Source organism: Oryzias latipes, chromosome 9, assembly GCF_053564925.1.
Source record: "Oryzias latipes strain Hd-rR chromosome 9, Olatipes_Hd-rR_3.1".
NCBI classification, from domain to species: Eukaryota; Metazoa; Chordata; class Actinopteri; order Beloniformes; family Adrianichthyidae; genus Oryzias; species Oryzias latipes.
Window position 1 is genome coordinate 20,790,794 of NC_136245.1, and position 21,233 is coordinate 20,812,026.

The 21,233-nt window shown below is 40.5% G+C and overlaps 4 protein-coding genes across 4 annotated transcripts in view; 2 read left to right on the plus strand and 2 right to left on the minus strand.

Moving 5' to 3' along the window:
• The first annotated feature begins 1,368 nt into the window (after positions 1-1,368).
• Positions 1,369-5,421, plus strand: LOC101164899 (uncharacterized). Its single transcript, XM_023958525.2, has 6 exons — positions 1,369-1,669; positions 2,528-2,670; positions 4,562-4,629; positions 4,707-4,835; positions 4,933-5,028; positions 5,116-5,421. The coding sequence occupies exons 1-6, from the start codon at positions 1,559-1,561 to the stop codon at positions 5,187-5,189; spliced, it is 621 nt and encodes a 206-aa protein (XP_023814293.1). The 5' UTR covers positions 1,369-1,558; the 3' UTR covers positions 5,190-5,421.
• Positions 5,422-5,713: 292 nt separating this feature from the next.
• LOC101158029 (uncharacterized) lies at positions 5,714-7,095 on the plus strand. The gene is made up of 6 exons (XM_004072435.5): positions 5,714-5,974; positions 6,065-6,210; positions 6,297-6,358; positions 6,439-6,549; positions 6,624-6,725; positions 6,937-7,095. Exons 1-6 carry the CDS (start codon positions 5,804-5,806, stop codon positions 6,969-6,971), a joined length of 627 nt encoding a protein of 208 aa, XP_004072483.1. The 5' UTR covers positions 5,714-5,803; the 3' UTR covers positions 6,972-7,095.
• Positions 6,544-9,628, minus strand: f2r (coagulation factor II (thrombin) receptor). Its single transcript, XM_004072633.5, has 2 exons — positions 9,409-9,628; positions 6,544-8,740 (listed from the first exon to the last, which is right to left on the minus strand). The coding sequence occupies exons 1-2, from the start codon at positions 9,497-9,499 to the stop codon at positions 7,539-7,541; spliced, it is 1,293 nt and encodes a 430-aa protein (XP_004072681.2). The 5' UTR covers positions 9,500-9,628; the 3' UTR covers positions 6,544-7,538.
• A 66-nt stretch (positions 9,629-9,694) lies between these two features.
• Positions 9,695-21,233, minus strand: part of iqgap2 (IQ motif containing GTPase activating protein 2) — a 34,155-nt gene continuing 22,616 nt past the window's right edge. Inside the window, exons 16-38 of the mRNA XM_011479251.4 lie at positions 21,112-21,202; positions 20,324-20,491; positions 18,781-18,923; positions 18,459-18,629; positions 18,181-18,264; positions 18,015-18,086; positions 17,865-17,934; positions 17,393-17,601; positions 17,129-17,281; positions 16,872-17,035; positions 16,528-16,752; positions 16,267-16,407; positions 15,555-15,639; positions 15,230-15,462; positions 13,347-13,479; positions 12,421-12,523; positions 12,196-12,337; positions 11,536-11,623; positions 11,205-11,417; positions 10,955-11,115; positions 10,675-10,818; positions 10,368-10,476; positions 9,695-10,184 (exon numbers count right to left, since the gene is read on the minus strand). Of these exons, the coding sequence (XP_011477553.1) occupies positions 10,071-10,184; positions 10,368-10,476; positions 10,675-10,818; positions 10,955-11,115; positions 11,205-11,417; positions 11,536-11,623; positions 12,196-12,337; positions 12,421-12,523; positions 13,347-13,479; positions 15,230-15,462; positions 15,555-15,639; positions 16,267-16,407; positions 16,528-16,752; positions 16,872-17,035; positions 17,129-17,281; positions 17,393-17,601; positions 17,865-17,934; positions 18,015-18,086; positions 18,181-18,264; positions 18,459-18,629; positions 18,781-18,923; positions 20,324-20,491; positions 21,112-21,202 (3,216 nt within the window). The 3' untranslated portion in view covers positions 9,695-10,070. The remainder of the gene's footprint in view (positions 10,185-10,367; positions 10,477-10,674; positions 10,819-10,954; positions 11,116-11,204; positions 11,418-11,535; positions 11,624-12,195; positions 12,338-12,420; positions 12,524-13,346; positions 13,480-15,229; positions 15,463-15,554; positions 15,640-16,266; positions 16,408-16,527; positions 16,753-16,871; positions 17,036-17,128; positions 17,282-17,392; positions 17,602-17,864; positions 17,935-18,014; positions 18,087-18,180; positions 18,265-18,458; positions 18,630-18,780; positions 18,924-20,323; positions 20,492-21,111; positions 21,203-21,233) is intronic.

The window sequence follows — 21,233 nt, forward strand, 5'->3', positions numbered from 1 at the left end:
TACATCAAATTGGAAATATCAAAATATATAGATTTAGTCAGCTCTAATATTGTTTAGGTCTTATAAATAAGTAATGCTCAAGTTTTCACAAAGTATTTGTGTTTTTTTCTGGAAACAATTAAAGAAAGATGCAAATGCAAAAACCTCACCGGATCCCCACGCTCAAAGGATTCCAGTTATGAAAATATGCAATTATGAAGAAAAAAGGTCACATAAAACGATACTTTAGACAATACATAAAAATAAAGGGGTATGAAACCATTAATGAGACTAATTGAAATAAATGTTTGTTGAGTTTTATTAGTTATTGTGGGATGAAATGATCCTTATTGTGTTTAAGGAATATCTAGCACATTTAACCCTTGTGCTATCTTATGGGGTCCAAATGACCCCACCCTTACATTGACGTGTTCTCCCTACCATGACAAAGAAGGTGAAGGGGATTTCATGTAATCCATGGACACCAGTGAAAATCACAAATCATTGAAGAAGCGAGGTTTAACGCGCTGTCTTGTAGGGTCCAGATGACCCCACTCCCAATGTTAAAGTGCCTTGGATAGTACTCATGATGTTATGTAAAAGTGTTCACAATAGAGTTTCAGGAATTACAAGTGTCCTAAACCTTGGTCAAACTTTGGACATTTATTTTGGGTGCAATACTTTCACAGTTGCCTCTCCATTTTTGAGGCAAACTGTGAAAAAAATGCATGGATTTGGGCCCTAAAGCTTTATGTTAACCAACACATTCATTGCTTTTTCTAATCATGAGGGCTGCTGGAGCTTATAATAGGAGAGAGCAGCTGACCTGACAAATACAAACAAAAACATTAAACATTAAAGCTTTATGCATTTAAATTCAACGATGAATTATTTGTGCTGTCAAAAGCAAAAAGAGAGTTTGATTACAACTGTTCTGGAACAAATTAAACGTTTTGCAATTTAACTTGATGTCAAAGATCGGTTATATTGATTTTTGCCGAACAGAAAGTTTTTATTTAGCAGGAAATATTTTAAAATTGAACATGGGTTTCCTTAAGTGACTTAGACTGTTTTTTTCTTGTAAAAGTTTTTAGATTTATTTTTTAAATATTTTAAAATAATGCTGCATATTCTTTCAGCACCGGTGTGGCTTTTTATAGGCAAATACAACTAAAATAAAAAAAATTTCAATGGAAAACAATCCAATGGTAAAATAAAAAAAAGGGTTTAAAATCATGCTAGACGTTTTATTGTGTGCATTTTGTTTTTTGTTTTTCTCTATTTTGTGTCCTTGTGTTGGTGTGTGAGTCTTTGTGCAAAGATGTGTTCACCCATGGAGAGAGAGGGGTGTCCCACTATTCAGACTCTGCCAGCTGATTGTTATGTAACACACGGGACACAGGCCCCTGCTGACTGGAGGCAAAAAGTGAAGCACTTGTTTTGCAGAGCACAGACATCAGTGTTTGTGCGAGCGACTCAGCCCACTGCCAGAGCCCGCCCCATTTCTTTGAGGAGGCTTTAGCAGGCGGCGGGGTCCCTGACATTAGAGTTGCTCTCCGGCTGCCTGCTGTCTTGAGTCATGGCTGCACAGCTGGTTGTCGCTCTGCTGGCTCTCGTCTCCCTGGGTGCAGCATCTGAACCGAACTGCACGGAGCTGGTTAAACCTCTGGTGCTGGACAGCCACAGCCCTGTGAGTACCAGAGACCCGTTCTTTTTAGGGGCTTGCATACACACACAAGCAGAAAAATCTAACACTTTGGGGGTTTGTGTGGCTTCCACAGCTGCATTTGGTTCCCTTTTCTTAAGGTTCACTGATGGGCCATTGACTACAGCTAAAACAAAACTGCTGTGTTATTCAGAGTTTTAACGAATACACTTCAATTTTAATCATTTAAGTTTTCAGAACAAAAATGTCACAAATGTGATCAAATAATTAGAAATATGTGATGTGTGATACTAAAAGAGCTTTTTTTAAAGCCGATTATTCTCAGAACATTCATAATTACACATCAGAGTATTTTTTGCATACATACCAAAATGTACTTAAACCTAAGGCTGTTCCAGTTGCCAGTTAGTTCCTCATCCCATAATGTCACACACTAGCTATTTGGTTCTGGTTCCATTCAAATGACATTATTTGTGATTTTTTTTAAATAGCTTTATCACAAAGGAATGTACTTGCTACAAGTACATTTAGTCTATAGTAAAAGTGAGGTAGTATACTTAAAGTTTACTTTTTATATACTATCTATATCTTGTAAACCTAAAATTTTCCTATTTAGTCTGAAGAAGTTTTCAGTTACTATACCATCTATACTACATGTGCATTGTCTATAGTATATGTGCCATACTTATGCTCTGTAATTAACAAAGCAAACTTCCAGTGTACTACTTCTTGCTGATGGTATTGCTTTAGTAGGTGAGCCACTGAACAGACTTGTCCTATTCAAGTACTTTGTCTCAAAGTAACTTCAACACTAAATGTTTGACAGACTGCGATCATCTATCGGCAACATTTATAGTAAAGTTGGTTTGTATCTCTGCGTAGATCTATGGAAAGTGGGTGCTTCACTTTGGAACGTGGGACGAGCCAGACCTGAAGAGTGACCTGGGCTCCGTGAAAAGCTCCTGGTTGGAACTGTACCCATCCTCACACGCCGAGGTCATCAATGTCTACTGGGCTGACCGCCTGTAATACTCCGCTGTATCTCATTTCTATTTGCACAATGTAAAACATTTACTGTCCTGATACCGACAATCACTTTCGCTTTTTAAATTGCACTTTTACCCACATACTCCACAAGATTTAAAAATCAAACTCTATCAGACCATTTCTGGTCGGAACCGGAGCCAGAGTTTTTCCATCATGAGCACCATGTTTCAGCACAAAGGTGTCATCAGTGCACATGGCAAGAAGTCAATACTTGTCTTTGTAGTTGCGCCATTTGACCTTTGTCCTGTGTCTTGGACGCTTGGGTGAAGAGAGAGGCAGAGGTGATGAGTTGGCAGAGGAGAACAGACAGACAGCAAAAGCAAATGTACTGAGAGTCTGTTGGGAACACCAGGCTGAGCTCACTGTTGGCAGGGTCTTTAACTTTCACAACCAGTAGGGCTTTCACCAGGTACCGAGGAAGGCTGGAGAGATTGAGTCAGAGTAGACTCTGTTCCCCACCTTCATAATCAATGGAGCTAATCAAAAATGTAGGGGATGAAGTAATGGATGCTGTCAAGCTAATGACAGAGTTCTGTCAAGATTGGCTCAAGCAGCTAACAGGTATTGGCAGTCTGAGCAACATGGAGTACAGGCAGTTTCCGAGGCAAAAACTCAGGTCTTAGAGGAGTTTAAACCTTGTGCTATCTTAGATGACCCTACCCTTGCATTGACGTGTTATTCCTACCATGACAAAGGTGGATAAAGGTGGAAAGATTTCATGTAATCCATGGAAACCAGTGAAGATCACAAATCATTGAAGAAAAAAGGTTCCGGTCACTGTATAGTGGGTCTAGATGACCCAACTCCCAAAGTTAAAGTGCCTAGGATAGCACAAGGGATAAGGAGGTCTTGGAGAAGAAATATCAGTCAGTCTAAAAAAGGAATAGGCAAACTATTCAATGTTCCAGGAGGGAGAAGGAGTTTTGTGCAAATCCTGCCACAGTGCGTGTGGTGAACCTTTTATCTCGATGATATTGTCAAGAGTTGGACGGAATTCTTTGAGGATTTGTGTCTGAGTTGCCATTTGATCTTCCATTAAGGAAGCAGAGGCTGAAGATGCAGGTATGGGCAGTCAAAGGTAGTCAAAAAGCTCCTCAGTGGTAATAGTCCAGAGGTACATAAGGTCCCCTCTTAGTATTTCAAGTCTCGGGGGACTTAGTAATACTGCATGGCAGTCGGGGACAGGCCCTCTGGACTGGCAGTCCAGGGGTGGTGGTCCTTCTTTTTTTTAAAAAGTTGGACCACAGGGTGTGCTCCAACCAAAGAGGCTACTCAGCCTTCCTGGGGAACTCTACTTTAAGATTTAGGAGAGGAGGATTTGGGCGATATTGAAACTCTTAGTGCAGATTTTGCTTTCGGAAGTTTGCCCATCCAGTCTACCGGTACTTTAGAGAAAGCAGTTGATCTTGTCCCTCATGCTGTTCGGTGGAAGAGACTCTGGGAATTTGAGATCAAGGGTCTCCTCCTAAGGACCACCTGGTTTCCTTCCAACCTTGTTTCACATTGCCTACAGTGAAGCCTTTTCTAAGGGAATGGTGGACTCGGACAGGGAGTCTTTTAATAATAATTATTGAGGTGGCTCGGGCATCTCTTCTGGATCCCTCCTGGGGAGGTATCCCAGGCATGTACTGATGGGAGAAGGCCCAGGGGAGGACCAAGGACATGCAGGAGGGACCATGTCTTTCAGCTGGCCACTTTGGGGTTCCCCCAACAGAACTGGAGGACGTTTCTGTGGATAGAGAGGTCTGGGTTTTCCTGTTTAGGGTGATGCCCTTGTAACCTGGCTGCAGATAAGAACGAGAAGATGGATGTAAATAATGCATGTCAAAATTGAGTGCTGTTGATTCTTACTCCTTTTATTGACTGCAGAAATGAAGACAAGTGCCTACAAGGATTAGCAACTGCCACAGTCTCAGGGATTACCACCCACGCCACCTGTAAGTGCTCAGACACTCAAAACTTGGTTTTAACACCTCAATGGTCAATGTTGGAGGGGTTTTTTTTTGTATTCTAGTTGTCATCAATGGTCACACCTCTTATCATGATGGGAAATATTATGAAACTTGTGAAGATTGCCTCCTATCTGAAGACACCACCCTCCTTCCTGATGGAAAAACAAAGGGACGTTACCTTTTCCTCTATAGTAAGGCTTTTCTTTGTTTTTATTCCAACTTCTTATCCATACCTACACAAACATTTGGACTACAGCTGTGCATATTCTTGTGGCTTCTCTTTCATAGCACGGAATACCACTCTAGAGTCATCGGAGTTGGAGAAGTTCAAAAACCAAGCAGAATGTCTCAGATTTTCCCCAGAATTACATTTCATGAGCACAGGTCAGACTCATTCCGACTGTCAGAACTCAATAAAATTCACATGTTTTTATATAATCAACTGTTTCTCTTCTTTTTTCTTTGTTTAAGATCTGTGTCCAGATGACCGAGAAACTACCACACCTGCTGCTGAGAAAACGGAGAATGAAGAAGGGGAGGCATAAACGTCTGCATGCTCCCCTGAAATCCAGCTGCACGCATTAACTAGGATGTGAAAGTGCTCAGCAGAATAACTTTAGATGTTATGTAGCTAACTTGTACAACAAAATAAATGTCATGTTTGAAGTCAAAAGTCAGAGTCTTAATTCTGATATATCTGATATATTAGTAAAACATCAAAGTTGAAATTGTTTTCTTCTGGTTGTGTGTGGTAAATAAACTCATTCTAACCCTTAACTGTCCTCTTTTTACTCATTTTGATTCAGAAAAATGCGGGTATCTTTTTATTTTGTCGATTGAACAACAGTTTTTCTCAAACTCTTATTGTACGTCTCACTAAATGATCACATGGAAACAACCTTTAAGAGAAAAGCTGCATCCAAGCCTTTTTAAATTCCTCGGTGGTCCAAGAAGGCCACAGCGCTTTTGTCAGGACTCATTCAGTCTGAGCCACAGAGGATCGTTAAAGTCGCCTTTCAGTTCTGCACAAAACAAATCTGCATGTCCCCAAGTGGCCGGTGAGAAAGGGGCCTTTTGTGGATCATTTGGGAATAAACCCTCCCTCCTCCTGAGCGTTCGCTCTTACACAACTCGTTTGGTTTGAAAGCCCGGAGGTGCAATGAATCAGCGGCAGAAAGTTTCCGTTGAAGGTCGAGCAGCGTCTTCGCTTCGACCGACCATGGCTCTCCTGGTTGCTGTGCTTCTGCTGGCTGTGGTTCCTCTCTGTGCTGCCTCTGCTCCCGACTGTGACGAGCTGGTCAAACCTTTCATGCCAGAAGATTCCAAACTGGTAAGAGGGTCAACATTTAAAATTATATATAAATATACATTTTTTTGTACAAATGTTTACTGGGAATATTTTCTGAATTTTCCATTGAAGGTTTTTGGGAAATGGGTTTATGTCATGGGAGCAGGTGACCCCTTACACTACCATGATGCACTGGGGTCCCTGAGAAACTCCTGGATCGACTTGTCTCCCACTTCCAACGATCAAGTTGTGATACTGCGTTGGGGCGACTACTGTTTGTGAGTCCAATAGGAAGAATTAATACCCATAAATGCTGATTTGACAGATTTCAAATCTTGTGCCACTTTTTTTTTTTTTTTTTTAGTAACCGGTGCATCTTTGGGGAGGTAAACGCAACTGTCACTGGAATTGCCACCACTTTTCAAAGTATGTCAACCCTTGGAAACAAAAGTTTTATAAAGTTACGATGTAAAAAAAGCGGTTTTTAACATTTGGTTGTTTTGAAGAGAACTTGTCAGATCATAAAGGACACATTCTGCAGACCTGCCCTGACTGTCTGCTGTGGACAGACACATTCAGAAACAGAGACGTCACCGGCAGATACATCCTGCTTTTCTGTAAGTTCATGTTTTAATGCCTGAAGTGCATGTTTACATGACAACTTTTCATTTTAACATGTTTTTTTTTAAAGCAAGGACAGGAAAAATAGACCCTGAACATGTTGACATTTTGAAGAAACAAGCAGAATGTCTGAATTTCCCTGTGAACTTCCACAGAGCCGATGCCTCTGCAGGTCAGTGACTTAGTGAAAATGCTTGCAATGCAAAAGCCGCCACAAGATGGCGATCTTCTTTTGTGAAATTTGTGAAATTAACATTTGAAAGTGTTTCTTTTTTTTACAGCAAAAATGTACAAAACAACTTTTAATAAAGAGCAAAACATTCATTTTTGCTGCAAGTAAAAATATTTTTTAAGTTGCTAATATTTATTTTCTTGTCTTTCAGAGCTTTGCCCTGATGACAAGGACAAGACAGAATGAACAACAAATAGATTAAAACATTTATTAAAGAGAGAATAAATGATAGAAGTAAATAAACAGTATATTCCCTTTATTCTGTTTTGACAAAAAAAAATGTATCTCCCCTTAACCCCCCCCCCAAAAACTCAGATTCTGCAGAGAAATAGCCACATTTGATCATTTTTAGGCTAAGTTGTAAACTCATAAAATAAACATATTTTTCTATTTGGATGTAGTTTCACTATTGAGATCCATCAAGTGAGAAAAAGTCAAACGCTTTTTCTGCCTGTACATCACATGAATAAAGACATAATGTAAACACTTTTTACAGTTCTTTAACAAAGAGGAGTGTAACATTTGTGTTATAAATTATTTACAGATTTAAAGAAAGACGCTAAAGATTTCTCCTCCTTATAGAATAAAGAAAACCATGAAAAGAATTATTCAGTGAATTATATTAAAATATTTATAACACTAGTCAGGCCAACACACATAACCTCAGTGCAAAACCAATGACTACAATTTTTCAAGTGGTCAACATGCAGACTAAAAAACAAAATTCGACCATGGAACATCCTGCAGCTTTCTTCAGGCCTCCAGCCTGCTGTAATGGCTGCCCGGACCGGTCTGACTGCTCTCCATCTTGCTGTTGGTTGATCCGTCCGCTCTGGTGCTTTGCGCCTCCAAGCTGCTCTGCGCTGGTCGTCTACATCCGAACAGTGTCATCACCTGCTTCCGACACTGAGATGAGCCAAAGTAATAGAGGAGTGGGTCCAGACAACAGCTGATGCTGCCCATGCACACGGAGAGCAGGTAGGCCTGGTAGGAGCCGTCACCGGAGCTGTGGGCCAGCTGGACGTAATGAACCATCAGGATGATGTTGGTGGGAGTGAAACAGACCACAAACACCAGCAGCACCATCCCAGCCATGACCATGGCGCGGGTCCTCTTGGAGCGGTTCTCCGCGCTACCTTCTGCCAGAGTCTGAAGGATGCGTGTGTAACAAACCGCAGTGAAGATGAGAGGCAGGAAGAAGAAGACAGCGGAGTAGACGGGAAAGAAGTAGAGGTAGAAACCTTGCAGCTTTTCCACACCCTGCACATCATGACAGGTGGTGATTCCCAGATCTGACAAACGTACGGTCTGTGTTGACATGAGGAGGGGGAAGACACCACCCAGGGATACGAGCCACATGGCGGCACACACAGCTGCAGCGGTCTGAGGGCTGCGCCACTTCAGAGAGTCCATGGGGTAGACCACGGCCAGGAAACGGTCGATGCTGATGCATGTGACCAGCAGGACGGAGCAGTACATGTTGCAGTGGAAGGATGCTGTGACTAGTCTGCACATGAAGGAGCCATAGATCCAGTTGTTACCATGGTAATGGTAGGCTATTTTGAAGGGGAGAAACAGGCCAAAAAGCAGATCAGCACAGGCCAAGTTCAGCATGTAGATCACTGCTGCCTTCCTGGGATGGATGTAACGCACAAACATCCCCACGGCAACAAGGTTGAGAGGTACACTGATGATGAAGACCAGGGTGTAAACGGTTGGGACAAAGGTTGTTGCTAGGCGACCCTGGAGAAACCCTTTGGCTTCCTCTGAGACAAAGAACTGCTCCTGAGGATGGCGGCGCTGGCTGTGATGGCCGTGCCATTTTCCAGCCTCCTCCTCCACCTCCATGCCTGAACCTCCACTTCCACCCAGGACGTCCAGGTCGATATCCTCTGCCGACGGATCCTTCCCCGTTACAAAGTGACCCGAAAACGTTCGCAGGAGAGGCGTGGAATCTTTGGAGATGAACAAAATGGGTTTAATCATCTGTTTTTTAGTAATTAATTCACACATGCAGAGCCGCTTTAAAACTGCACTTGTTATATGAAGCAATAAAAACACTTTTAATTTACTTAACTGCAACAAAAAACAGAAGTGGACAGGAACCAGTAAAACCACAGGAAATTTTGTTTAGTCAAACAATCTTCTGGTTTTAATCAATTCTGAAAAATTGAAATTGAAAAAAGTGAATTGTGGTTTAGGGGGTACATAATTACTCAAATTCAAGGCACCAAAAAACATTTTGGTGTCAAATAAAACAGATCTTAAATAAAATGAAAAATGTTAGTTCATCTTAAATAAATGTATGAATTCAGTCAAAAAACTATTGTAGACTACAAATGGGTCAACAGGAACCACCGGTAGAATCTTTATTTCCTTGTTAGAGTTTAACAATATAAATGATAAGATTCTACTTTGGATATGTCCTTTATGTCAGAGGGGGGTAAACTAAATCCAAATAAATGATTTCCCATTTAATTCAGTTAAATACTTTTATCGATGATAAAAATAGTAGTTCTATAAATCCTCTGAATTTGTGCTACACAAGCTTTCTAAAAGGTAACTTCATTTGAAATTTATAAGTGGATTCAATTAGACCAAAGATTAAAAAAAAGCTCCTTACCATTTTTAGAGGGAAGAGCTGAACTAAGACAAGAAAACAACAGGACGCCTTTGAGCAGGCGAAGCATGGCCGTGCTGCACGCCGTCCACATCCTTTACAGAGTTTTTAAAAGAAATAAAAACTTTGTCAAAGGAGTTTGAAATATTTGAGCCCAAAAGCCAGTTAGAGGAAACTCCACCTCCCTGCTCTTCACACCCCCACCCCTTCACACAAACACGACGCCACAATATTCCCTCCTAATGAAGCAGGATGGATGTGCAAAAATAGGAGTCAGATAGAAGCAATAGAAACTTTCTGAAGATTTATTTCTTGTTCAGGCATTAGAAGATAATTATATATAAAAATACATCAGCAGTAGTTTCTTTGTCAAGTTAAAACTTTGTTTAAAAAGGCATAACTGTAGTTTATGATGAGGCCATTCATTTCTTTGAGTTTTTTTTTAGTATTAAAGTTTCAATAATGTGTTTACATACTAAACAAGAATATTATTAGTTTATTATGAAGTACATTTACAAATCAACAGTGGAAAAGATCGCACAAGTCATTGTGGGATGCATTGTATTGTGAACGGATGGAAAAAAACACAACAAGACGTGTGTCATTTCACACACAGTGAAAGGCACAGTTTCCTCTTCAGTCGGGTTTCCGTTTTCCTCCGCTCTTTATTTTCCGTAGAATTTCCTGTTCAGGAGGAAGATGAGAAGGTTGACGTTCACTTTGGCTTTGTCGAACATCTTCATGACGGCCACGCCGTCGTACTGCAGCTGAAGGAGGTCCTGCACATAAAGCAGCCGTAAGACAAAGATTCTGGTTTTCACGCATGGATCAAAGGAATAAACTTCATGTTAAAGAGATTTTTAAAACAATTCTTCATCCCTCTCAGCAGTGGAAAACAGGGTAACGCCTGCATGTCTCTCAGGCTTTGCGTAAATTCTGACATTTTTGGGGGAAATGTTTACCTGGAAATGGAGCTGAACTTTTTCCATTTCAACTCCCATAAACTTGGCTTTCACCTCAAAATCTCCAACTTCCTCAGTGGGTGAAATGTCAAACATGACGTTTTTGAACCTAGGAGTAGAAAGAGACAATGAAAGTAACAACACAGGAAAGATGGGAGAGACAAACACAACATTTCCAAGCAGATGAAACAGGATCAGAACTAACGGTAATACATTTGGAATTAGGTTTCATCTGAGCAGCACTGAAGCAGGTCTGAGTGGTGGATCGGAGCGGAAACTCCTCACATCAGTGGACGAGGAAACTCACTGGTTTGTCTGAAGGCCTTCTATCTCCAGGACGACCCCCTTCTCGTGCAGCCTGGCTGCAGTGTACTTCAACGACTGAGGCTTCCACTTCTTACTGCCCCGATCCTCTGATTTACTGTCCAGCTTTATGGATCTGCGGGAGTTCCTGAACAAACAACAATCTTGGATTACATAAAGTCGTCAGCAATCTTTTTCTCTACATCGACTCTTAAGAATTGATCTGGTAAATAGGAAAGGATTTTTTTTTGATTTATTTGATTTGGGTGAAGGAAATGACTCACTTTCGGTTGAGGTTATCTAAGCAAGTTTTGATGTAGGTGTCATAGTAGTTCATCTGTTCCTGGTAAAATACGGTTTTGGAGTTGAGAGCCGTCAGTGTCTGCTGGAGCTTGGTGAGCTCGGTCTTCCTCCTCTGTCTGTAGCGCCTCTGGTAGCGAATGTCCTGTGGATCACAGGTTGAAGCATCACATCAAGAAAGTAGAGCACAGAACGCTTTTCTACTTAGAGTGGGGTGAAGAGATGCTAATCAACCTTTGCGATATCGTTAATGAGGTCCTGGTAGTTGTTGCTGGCCGTGGCGAGGCCGGCCTGCTCCAGGTTCCGAAGGTTCCTGAGGATCTTCCTCTTTTTCTGCTCCAGCGGCAGCTGACCGTCCTCCAGAACTGCCGGGCTACTCTTCAGACCCTCCGGAGTCTGGGCGTCCTGGGCGGCCCTGCGCTCCAACATCTTGGTGTGCTCCAATTCCTTCAAGAATGCAGGGATGGAAATGCTTTTTATGTTCCTCGGCTGCTCTCAAACTGGGTCAGAACTGGAAAATGGTTTCTGATTCTGAAACGCGGAAAAACAAAAAAAAGATCCTGACCTGTGGAGGAGAAGCTGGAGTCTCCAGGATTTCAGTCAAAGCCTCTCCGGGCTGAATCCGAATCACATCGACTATCAGCTTCTTTGTTCTGAAATAATGAAAATAAAGAAAAAGCAAATATCAACAGCGATACATTTAATGCAAATAATAGTTCTAGGAAATAATAAAATAGCCAAATGCATCACATGAAGACACTATGCTCCAATACAGGACATCATCTTTTCAAAATTCCTGTAGTAACGTTTTTGTTCTCCAAAATTTGGCTTCGTCTCTATTTTTAGGTTTCAACTTGTAGTGAGTTGCTAAAATACCAATAAGTATATCTTTAAGTTGCCCATAGTTATGATCAGTTTCTCTGTTCATGTGCTCATTCTTTAGGTAAATGTTTTACTGGCTGGCAGTAAAACTCAAAGGCTGAACTTACAAATGTTTCTCCAGTCCGGACGGATGCGTGTTTATAAGCCAGATAACAAAAAGTGCTTAGGCTCTTCCTTTTTTTAGTTTTTAGAAAGGATGTGACAGAAGAGCAGGAAAGACAAAGATATGGAGCTGAATGACAGCTGGAGCTGCATGAAGTGCAGCTCAAAGGTCAGTTTGCTCCACAGAAATCCACTACGACAGAACAACCTCCAGCTGTTTGCTCGTAGAACAAGAACTTACTTTGTCATAAGAGTCTTCAAGTCTTTGTCGTCGCCCTCCAGAAGCTCGAACTTGCTGGTTAGGTGGAGCGAGATCTCAGTCTTGGCCAGCTGGCTGAGAGCGTTCTCTCTGTTTGGGTCGTTGGAGTCTACAGCTCCTTCTCCTGTAAACAGAAAAAAACATTTGAAATGGAGCTTTTTGTGGGTAAATGGAAGCAGACTTGAGCAGAATTTGATCGGGTCATACCGAGCAAAGCCTCAACATCGGGTACGTCTCCCAAGTCCTGCAGCAGCTCGTGGAGCAGGTCATTGCGGTCTGGAGAGATGGCGTCCAGATGTTCCAAAAGCAGCTGTGCAGATGTGAGAGTCACAAACTCTTAATGTGAAGATTTGCTGCTAGTAACTACAAAACCATCCAAATGTAAATCATTTATTAGCAAAACCAAACACTCATCAATTAAATCTTTTTTCAAATAAAACTGTGTAAAAGGATTTTTGAATAAACTGAAATCTGGACCATTATATATATATATATATATATCTTACAATTTAGTTTTTTTCTATGTTTATAGCCAAGTTTTTGTCAAATGCATAAAAGCAGAGGGGAAAAGGCAAATAAAACAGAACTGTAAATCTGATCAAAGCAACTTGGCAAAAGACGGATGCTTTAGGGGTTTATTGTTTTTTACAGCGACTTGAAGGGTACAGCAGATGAAGCAGCAGATGCAGCAAATGTAAGTATTAAGGTTAGAAATGGGCTTTTTTAAATACAAATATGCCTGTTGCTAGGCAGTTTTTAAACTAGTTTCATGTCATCTGTGGAATCAGCGTTTAATATGCTGTAAATGGGTTGAGTAGATATTTGGAGTGGCAATAACGTGACACATTGACACAGCAGTCGTAGGGCGGTCGACCTCTGATCGGAATATTGCAGGTTTGAATCCCACATTGCCTCTAGCGGGATTTTGGGGCGAGTGTGTGGCAGCTGAGCCGCTATCAGTGTGTGAATGTGACTGTAAAGTGCTTTGGGCCTTCAAGGAAGGTAGAAAAGCGCTACACAAGTATTTTCCATTTCCATTTGGCACTAAAGCAGAGCTGCTCAACCATTGGACTTTTTTGTCTGAGCCTCGGCTTCCCCCTGTACTAACGCCCGCTGTGATCAAACGGCTTTACCGAGTGAGTGTTGATGATCTCCTCTATGGAGATGTAGATGATGGGTTTGCTCAACGTCACCATGTCAGAGTATTCATCGATGTTAAACTTCTCTTCGGGTTCAGGAACATCACATGCAGCCTGGAAAAACAACCTGAGGGGGAAAAGTGATGACAGAACAGTGACTTTTTATGCTTTAAATTGCCAAAGGACTGTTATATTAAAATATGTAATTGGAAAAAAAAAAAGAAGCTCCATCAGGTTCATTAAAATGCTAATCTTTGGAAATTATTGTCACTTTTGTGTCACTTTTCAACTGGACTAAGTGTTTTTTCCTCTTATCCAATAAATTCAATTCTGTATTTCTTAGAGAGTTGGGAAATCGTGTTCAATAGGAGGCAAAAACATTTTCAACCTACAACGGCCAAGACCAAATAACTTCAAAACTTTGCTACTGCTATGGAGCCATCCTGGATGGATGAGAGTCTACACAGATGTGTGATTCAGGAAGTGGTTTGTCAGTTAATTACAGTTCTTTCCAATTTCCACTTAGTCTCATTCTCCAAACCAGTCGACTAATTCCTTTAACTCTTTTCTCCAAAACATGTCTCTTTGGTCTAAACCTAAAACGCTGTTTGCAGTTATCACACAATTTGCAAAACTCTAATCTACTCTTTGCAGAACACATTCTCCCTTTTCATTCACAACACACAAGATGTAAAAAGTTAACACAAAGAAGCAAAACTCAAACTCTGTTCCAACACAGCAGTCACCATCAACACACAACTGATCAAAACTGAAGACAGCTGTTGTCAGTTAAATGCGGCACATATAAGGACAATTCTGGAACAACTGAGCAGCTTTTCAAAGATGGAGGACAGAGCAAGACCTGCCCCAACCCAGAACCACACTAAGAGCTGGACCCAGGCCAAGGACAAGAATTCTGATGAGATCCAGACCACAGTTATTGATTTATGGAATGACCATGAGGGGCGCAGGTCAAAAGGTCAACCTTAAACTCAGCAGCTTCAAGTTATTAATCGGCATCACTCATGTGAACATTCAACAAGAAAAGGACAGTGAAGGTTCCATTTTCTGGGACAATGTCAGTTTTCACAAAAGTTTGCTCATCAGACAGTATTTCAACACAAATCCCCAGTTTGTATTGGTTTTCTTCCACCTTGTCCATTCCTTAACCCCGTTGAAGAATTTTTCTGCTTGGCATTGGTTTATGAGAGACAACATACAGTCGACAAAACCCGTTGCCGGCCATGGACACAAATTGTGATGACATTTCAATTGAGTCTTCTCAAGGCTGCATCAGGCTTTTCTTCCTGTTGTGTGGATGAAGCCCTCTGGCCTGAGCCGCACAGGGATAAGACTGTGAAGTGCAATAATTGTCAACCTGGGCTTACATTCAAAATGTAAAAAATCAGAATCCTATCTTTACACTATTTAATGGGGTAGGGGGGTCACATTCTTTAGAAACCATTTTGTGAACAGTGTCACATGTCTTGTGTAGTTTTTGATGACAGAGTAGTCATTGTGACCTCAAAGTGAGCTTTTGACTCAAGAGAGAAGGATTTGGCAGAATTAGTCTATATATTGAAAATTGTGTTTGGTTCAATTGGTTTCAGAAAATGTATTTTAGAAATTGGAAAAAACTGTAAATGAATCACAGCGTTGGCTCTGTAGATACGGGCACATTCTCTCTGGACAGAAAGGCTCTTCTGTGACAGCACAAAACACAAAATATTGTTTGTTTCCTCTATACTCCTCACAGTCCTCTAAAGATTTTTTCCTATGATCTCACCAAGTGACCCGGGACAACCTTGCTAGTGCTAAGGACATGTCAACACACACACACACACAGTTAGGATTGTCTGTAATCTCCTCTTTCGTACCTGAACTTCTCATACGTCTGAGAAATGTACTTGTTCATTGGCGTCATGTGTGCATTCTCGCCCTCAAACAGCTTGTTTGCAGCAGCATGTTGGAGCATCTTTGCCACAGATCCCAAGTTGCGCCGCTGGTCCTGATGCAGTTGCCCCCCTGCGGATAGGTCGATGATGTCAAAGCCATCGGGGGCCACAATGGCCGGGTTCATGTAGCGGTAATACAACAGGTTTCCGACTATCTAGAAAAGGCAAATGGACTGCATTAGGAAAAGATGAGTTATGATATTACTTAGCATATTGTATTCATAAAAAAAATGTTTCGGGCGTCTACCTTCAACACATCATCCTCTGAGGCTTCTGGGAACTTTTCATGGAGGCTGTTCTTCAGAACTTTTGCAATGTATCTCATGGCATAACTGCAGAAGTGACAGAAAGTTATCATACATCAAAACAGGCATCATCCTCAGACATGCAATATCAATAATATTTGAAAAGGAAACAGCTTATGTACACAGTAACTGCATTCCTATTTTCATGTATTTGTGAGCTAGAAGTCAAGCAGCACCACCTAGTGGTGAGTCCTCCACATTTAGTAAAAATGCAAAAAGATCACCAGAACGTTTTATATAAACAAAAATATATAAGTTAGGATGAGTATAAACAAAATCTGATATAGGTAGAATTCATTTTCCAATAACAGAAAGTTAAATTTTTTTTAAATGCTATTTCCTTAAAAGAACAAAAAACAAACGATATATAGAGAAGATGCACGTTTATGTTAAGTTTCTTTTATAAATATTTTTATAAGTGGGGTAATGTGTCGTATGTATTAACGGCAGGGATTGGGAAGGGTGAAGGGTGGGTTGGGTTCTTATGTAATACTGTGCTTGTTTTGTCTTTTAAATGTCAAAGCACTTCGAGTTGCGCAAGTCATGAGAAGCGCTTTATTTCTAAATAAAGTTGGATTTGATTGGATCAGTCACTGGGTGTTAGTTTGAACTCAAAGCAACAGCACAGTGACACACAACAGGCCTGAAACTTACGGGATGTTATCCAGAGAACAGACAATGGAGTTCAGGACCTTATCAGTTGCAGAGCGCAGCGCCTCACTGGACGCCTGCAGCCGGTTGCGCACTTCTGCATATGACATGGCCTGCTCTGGAGTCACCTCATAAGGCAGCTTGCTGAGGGACAGTAGGAGAGAAGACGTGCGGATGCATGCTTAAACACTTCCTCTTTGTTATTGTTTCAGCTGCTTTGTCCAGTTCCATCAGAGCAGAACTGACGGCTATCAGCGGCAGTACCTGGCTTCTCCAGTGGCCGACTCCACCTGGTTTACCCAGGCTTTGTACACATCCACTGGGTTGGTGTTGATGCCCAAGCTGTTATCGTCAATGATGTCTTTGACCACCGGACTCAGCAGTTGCCTGAGGGCGTTATGACCACGTGCGCCCCGGTTGAAGCTCACCACCATTTTGATGACTGTGGGGTTTCCTGTCACTATTTCCTGAATCTGATCCACCTTAGAGCTGAGACAGGTGAAGAGATGGTTTAGGTACACCTGAAGATGCTCTTGATGAAAATCACTGCAGTACAGTTTACTACAACATGAGAAATGTTACTGTAGGAACGGAGCTACACTTCTTACTTGATCTCCTCTGCTAAAGCGGTTCTGAAGAGTTTGAGCAGCAGGTATTCCTCTCTTTGGTTGGAAGCATAATTGTAAAGAGTGAAAATGACTGTGTCCATAAACTTTGTTGACTTGTTTTGGGGCATCTGGAAGATCAGCTTAGCCAGGTAAGATGGATTGGTCTAAAGAGAGAATAAGACAGAACAAAATGAAAATAATTTTGAATATACGTAGTTTAAAGATGCATAAAGGCCGGAAAATATTAAGTTAATCACCTGAAGGAGGTAAAAGAGGTGTTGATAAGCCTCCAGTTTTCTTCTTTTGCCTTTACTAAGACCCTTTATACCCAGTTTTTCTCCTCCAGTTAGGTCCTCTTTACTCGTTTTGCTTTTCTTGTTCTTCATTTTCTTACTATGTGACACAACATCCTTTTGAAAGAATAAATAAACAAAAGCTCAATTAGACAGGAAAAAAGGTGACATTTTCCCAATATTGTGAACAATGTGAACCATTTTTTCTTATGTTGAGGTGTTTCCAACCTGCAAAGTGATTCGGTTCTTCACCAGAAGTCCAATCTTTATGTCCATCAGATTCAGGTCCTTCTCCATCTGTTGATTGGAGCGGATCTTTGTGACCACTTCTTCTCTGAGGCCCGTCATCTCCTGCTCTTCCTGCAGATCCCGGGGACTCTGTTCCAGCAGGTGGACAAACTTGCGCACCACTGAGAGGGGAGGATCTTTGGCTCCAGCTGAGATTTGGTTTTGAAAAAAAACAACCAAAAAACTTTTTTTAATGTTATAAAAACAATTCCTGGTGTTTCTGTCTTCTGATGTTTTTTATGTAAAATGTTTTGGGTTTTAGTTTGAAATCCATTTATGATCAAGTGAAAAAATGTAAAGGAGGTTTTGTTTAGTTATGTATAATAGCAAAATGACTTTAACTTTTCAATACCAGCTGGAGATTTTAGCTGTAGTGTCACTGCAATACACTGAAGAGGTTTTATTGACTCACTTAAGGTTTTATAGTCATCTCTGGCTTTGTTGGCCTTAAGGAAAGCCTGGATTTTCACAATTTCTTTTTCCTAAAAAAAACATAAAAACACCTTTTTAAAAAGCAAAAGAAAAAAATATTTTAAAGGGTAATAATATTTACATCACTTACATGATCTTTAAAGAACTTCAGCCTCTGGTTGTATTTATGTTTTGCTCTCCACATTTTAGCCAGAGACTGGATCTGAATGGAAAGGTAACTCAGTCAATTTTCGGATGCAGCAGCAATACTGACGGATGTATGGTTTAGCCAAAGTAAAATAAATAGATATAAAAACCTTAATGACAGAGTCAACATTTTTCTGAAGCAGGTTCATCCTCTCTTTGTACACTTTCCTTTGTTTGTAACCTTTCCAACAAGCCTGAAAAACAGGAAGAAAGAAAAATCTTGGATGAAAACAGGAAATGCTCGATGTGGGTTTTATGCCTGAAAACCATGGCAGTGGAGGCCGTTGTATCGGTGCTAAACATATTTTCTTTAGAACAAAGAACCTATAAGGAAGCAGAGAACCATTGTTAACCCCTTTGATCAGAAAGTAGAGCTGCTTTTTTATACCTGCAGTTTGACGACGTAGGGTTCTTGTAGGTGAAGATATTCCATTCTTTGGGAATGCTTTTTTCTAACAAGGTAACCTCGGATTCTGGCCTGCAGCCGCGTCACTAAAGACTCATTTGCCAGCCACAGCTGTTCTCTGTTGTACTCCGCTGTCACACAGTTAACCACGTTCTGGGACACACAGTAAAAATCTGATTCAACGATAATTACTGCACAGTCGTATCAAAGGCAGAAATATAAACTCAGTATGCATGAGCAGGCTGTAGAAATGAACCTCAAGACGTTCAATGTCTTAAAGGAAAATCTCAACATGGAGTTGTACCTGGATATCCTCTTTACTGAGCTGGCTCCAGCTGTCTTTATATTCTTCAGGTTTTTCCCAGGTGCCCTGTCTTGTCTGCAGGTTATAGTAGAAGTCATATTTGTCCTTGATGCAGTGCTTTACCCACAACACATCACTGCTGCCTGGAAAAGAAAAAAGAACTTTCATACTCATGATTTGGCACGATCACATTTGCCTTATTTTATAGCATTCGGATTTCCATATGTTATAAACATGTGGAATTAAAGATCCTCCTAAAGGGGTCAGGCAAAACGTTCATGCGTATTTACACGAACAAGTTCCTTTTCAGTGCAAAAAGTGCGGGTTATCTTTAAGTTTATGGTTTGAAATCACACCAAAAACACTGACTCCATGCAAAATCCCAGGCTCTGTTATATCCCTTGTAATATGGCTTGAAAAAAGATCCTTTTATTCAGATCAGAACCCTTTTTGACATTTCTTATTCCTCTAGGTTTTTGAATTTTGATATTATATTATTTTATATTTCCTGCAAGCTTTGAGCTTTCACTATTGCCAGTTCGGATTTTTATTTAGCCTCTATTTAGCTTTAGCCCAAATGAATCTGAAACTAACCTGAAGTGTATGTTTTTTCTTTATTATAAAAAGTTTCATAAAAAAGGTTTATAAAGTCACTTTACTGTGGAGATGTCTTAAAGCAAACAAACGGTCACAGTTTAAAGAATTAAAAAACTGAAAAATTGCAGACACAGGTGGTTTCCTGCTCCAATTGTTACATGATGGTCCCGTCTAACAGCTGAAAAGTCTAGCTCCAAATATTTAAACATCTTTTAAAGATGAAATCATTCCAGTTGGTTTTGCCTGTCATTTAAAAAGTTGCTGCAGAGAAGTTTGAAGTTGAAGTCAGCGTTGATTTCAGTTACTGAAGATGCTGTTCTGCTGCATCAGTTTGTCATTTAGAGCTCATGCAGGGTTCTCCATTCTGTAATGAATCTTACATAATGGTCTTTACTATACATGTTTTATTTTAAGGTTTCAGATTCACATTCAGTCCAGGTTCCTCTGACTGATGCTGCTGCAACTTGTGTTGTTCTAGTGTTTGAATTATGTGCCCACATGACACCGTTGGTTAAGCACTGCATTCCTTCCCTCCATGTTTTTACAACTGTCTCTTGTGTTTACAATGTGCAAGTTGGTATGATGACAAATCATAACAAATTCAAAAAATGAAGTAAACTATATGGGATACAACCAAGGGAAAAAATGTCTGTAAAAAAACAACAGACATTTACATCTGAATATGCAACGGACTAAAGCAGATGCCTTGATGCTGCTTTTTCAGTTATAACAAATGTAAATAGAAATATTTCTTACAATAAAATGTCAACACCAATGAAGGAAATGTTTGCAGCAGCCCCCAGCACAAAATTATTAATTCAATTTAAGATCAGAATTGTGACACTATTTGCTGCAATTTGTGCTGCTGAACTCAGGCCAACTAACAGATCCCCAGCCTAAGTTAAACAGTAAAAGTCATGGGGGGGCGTACTTGAAGTGCTTTTACCTTCAGTGGCGTTGCTTTCTTGCCTCTTTGCCAGTTCACTCTGATATGTGTCAGCACATTCAGGGAGCACTGCTCTCAGCCCAGCATCGGGAGCCTGCAAAGCCTGCAGGGTGTTCTGGGAGTTCCCCTCGGCCACCACGCTGTTGATATGAGCAACTGCTGCAGCCACTATAAAGAAAACAGGAAAAAAACGGCAACAGGAAAAGATTTTTAGAAAGTAACATGACAAAGGCTACCAAGGTTAAAGACTCATTCAGATGAAAAGAGCGTTTTTGGTGATTTTAACATGTTCATGTGGCCTTTTTCCCATGATGGAGGATGGATATAAAATTAAAAAAAAAAAAAAAAAAAAAAAAAATCAAGCTTAAAACTGCAGTATTTCTTTATTCTAATTGTTGTAAATCAGGAACAGACAAAACGCTGTTTGAAACCATGTCCTAGAAAACAACACAGGTTTTTGATTTTGGCTAAAACACCATAATCATTAATAAAAGACCACTGGGAAGGTCTTTAAAATATGATCAGAGGAGGTCTTTAACAAAAAGAAACTAGGTCAAAAAAGAAAAAGAAAAAAATTAACTTAAAATGTATAAAGTGCCAAAACAAATAGGACCTCACGAAAATATCTAGAATACTTTAGAAATGAAAATATTTGCCTCTATAATTTATTGGAAATATTAACCACATCTGACACAAAGGAAAAGTCATTTTTCCCTTCAAATGAACCATGTCATGTTCTCCTCATTCCTGAAGGTACACAGAAGTTACCCATAACGTCAGATACATACGTGTCAGAGCTTCTTCTTCATCCTGGTTTGCCGTTAGGATGGCCTGTTGGATCTGATCCAGCCATAACACCGCTGACTCATCACCAGAGGTCTACAAATGGATAAAAGTGCAAAAACCATTT

Bases quoted from the DNA above. Each gene is read 5' to 3' on its own strand.
- LOC101158029 (XM_004072435.5), top strand. From the start codon at position 5,804: ATGAATCAGCGGCAGAAAGTTTCCGTTGAAGGTCGAGCAGCGTCTTCG. The intron at 5,975-6,064 runs GTAAGAGGGTCA...TTTCCATTGAAG, and splicing joins TGCCAGAAGATTCCAAACTG to GTTTTTGGGAAATGGGTTTA. The intron at 6,359-6,438 runs GTATGTCAACCC...GTTGTTTTGAAG, and splicing joins AATTGCCACCACTTTTCAAA to AGAACTTGTCAGATCATAAA.
- f2r (XM_004072633.5), bottom strand. From the start codon at position 9,499: ATGTGGACGGCGTGCAGCACGGCCATGCTTCGCCTGCTCAAAGGCGTC. The intron at 8,741-9,408 runs GTAAGGAGCTTT...TCATCTCCAAAG, and splicing joins AGCTCTTCCCTCTAAAAATG to ATTCCACGCCTCTCCTGCGA.
- LOC101164899 (XM_023958525.2), top strand. From the start codon at position 1,559: ATGGCTGCACAGCTGGTTGTCGCTCTGCTGGCTCTCGTCTCCCTGGGT. The intron at 4,836-4,932 runs GTAAGGCTTTTC...TCTCTTTCATAG, and splicing joins ACGTTACCTTTTCCTCTATA to CACGGAATACCACTCTAGAG. The intron at 5,029-5,115 runs GTCAGACTCATT...TCTTTGTTTAAG, and splicing joins ATTACATTTCATGAGCACAG to ATCTGTGTCCAGATGACCGA.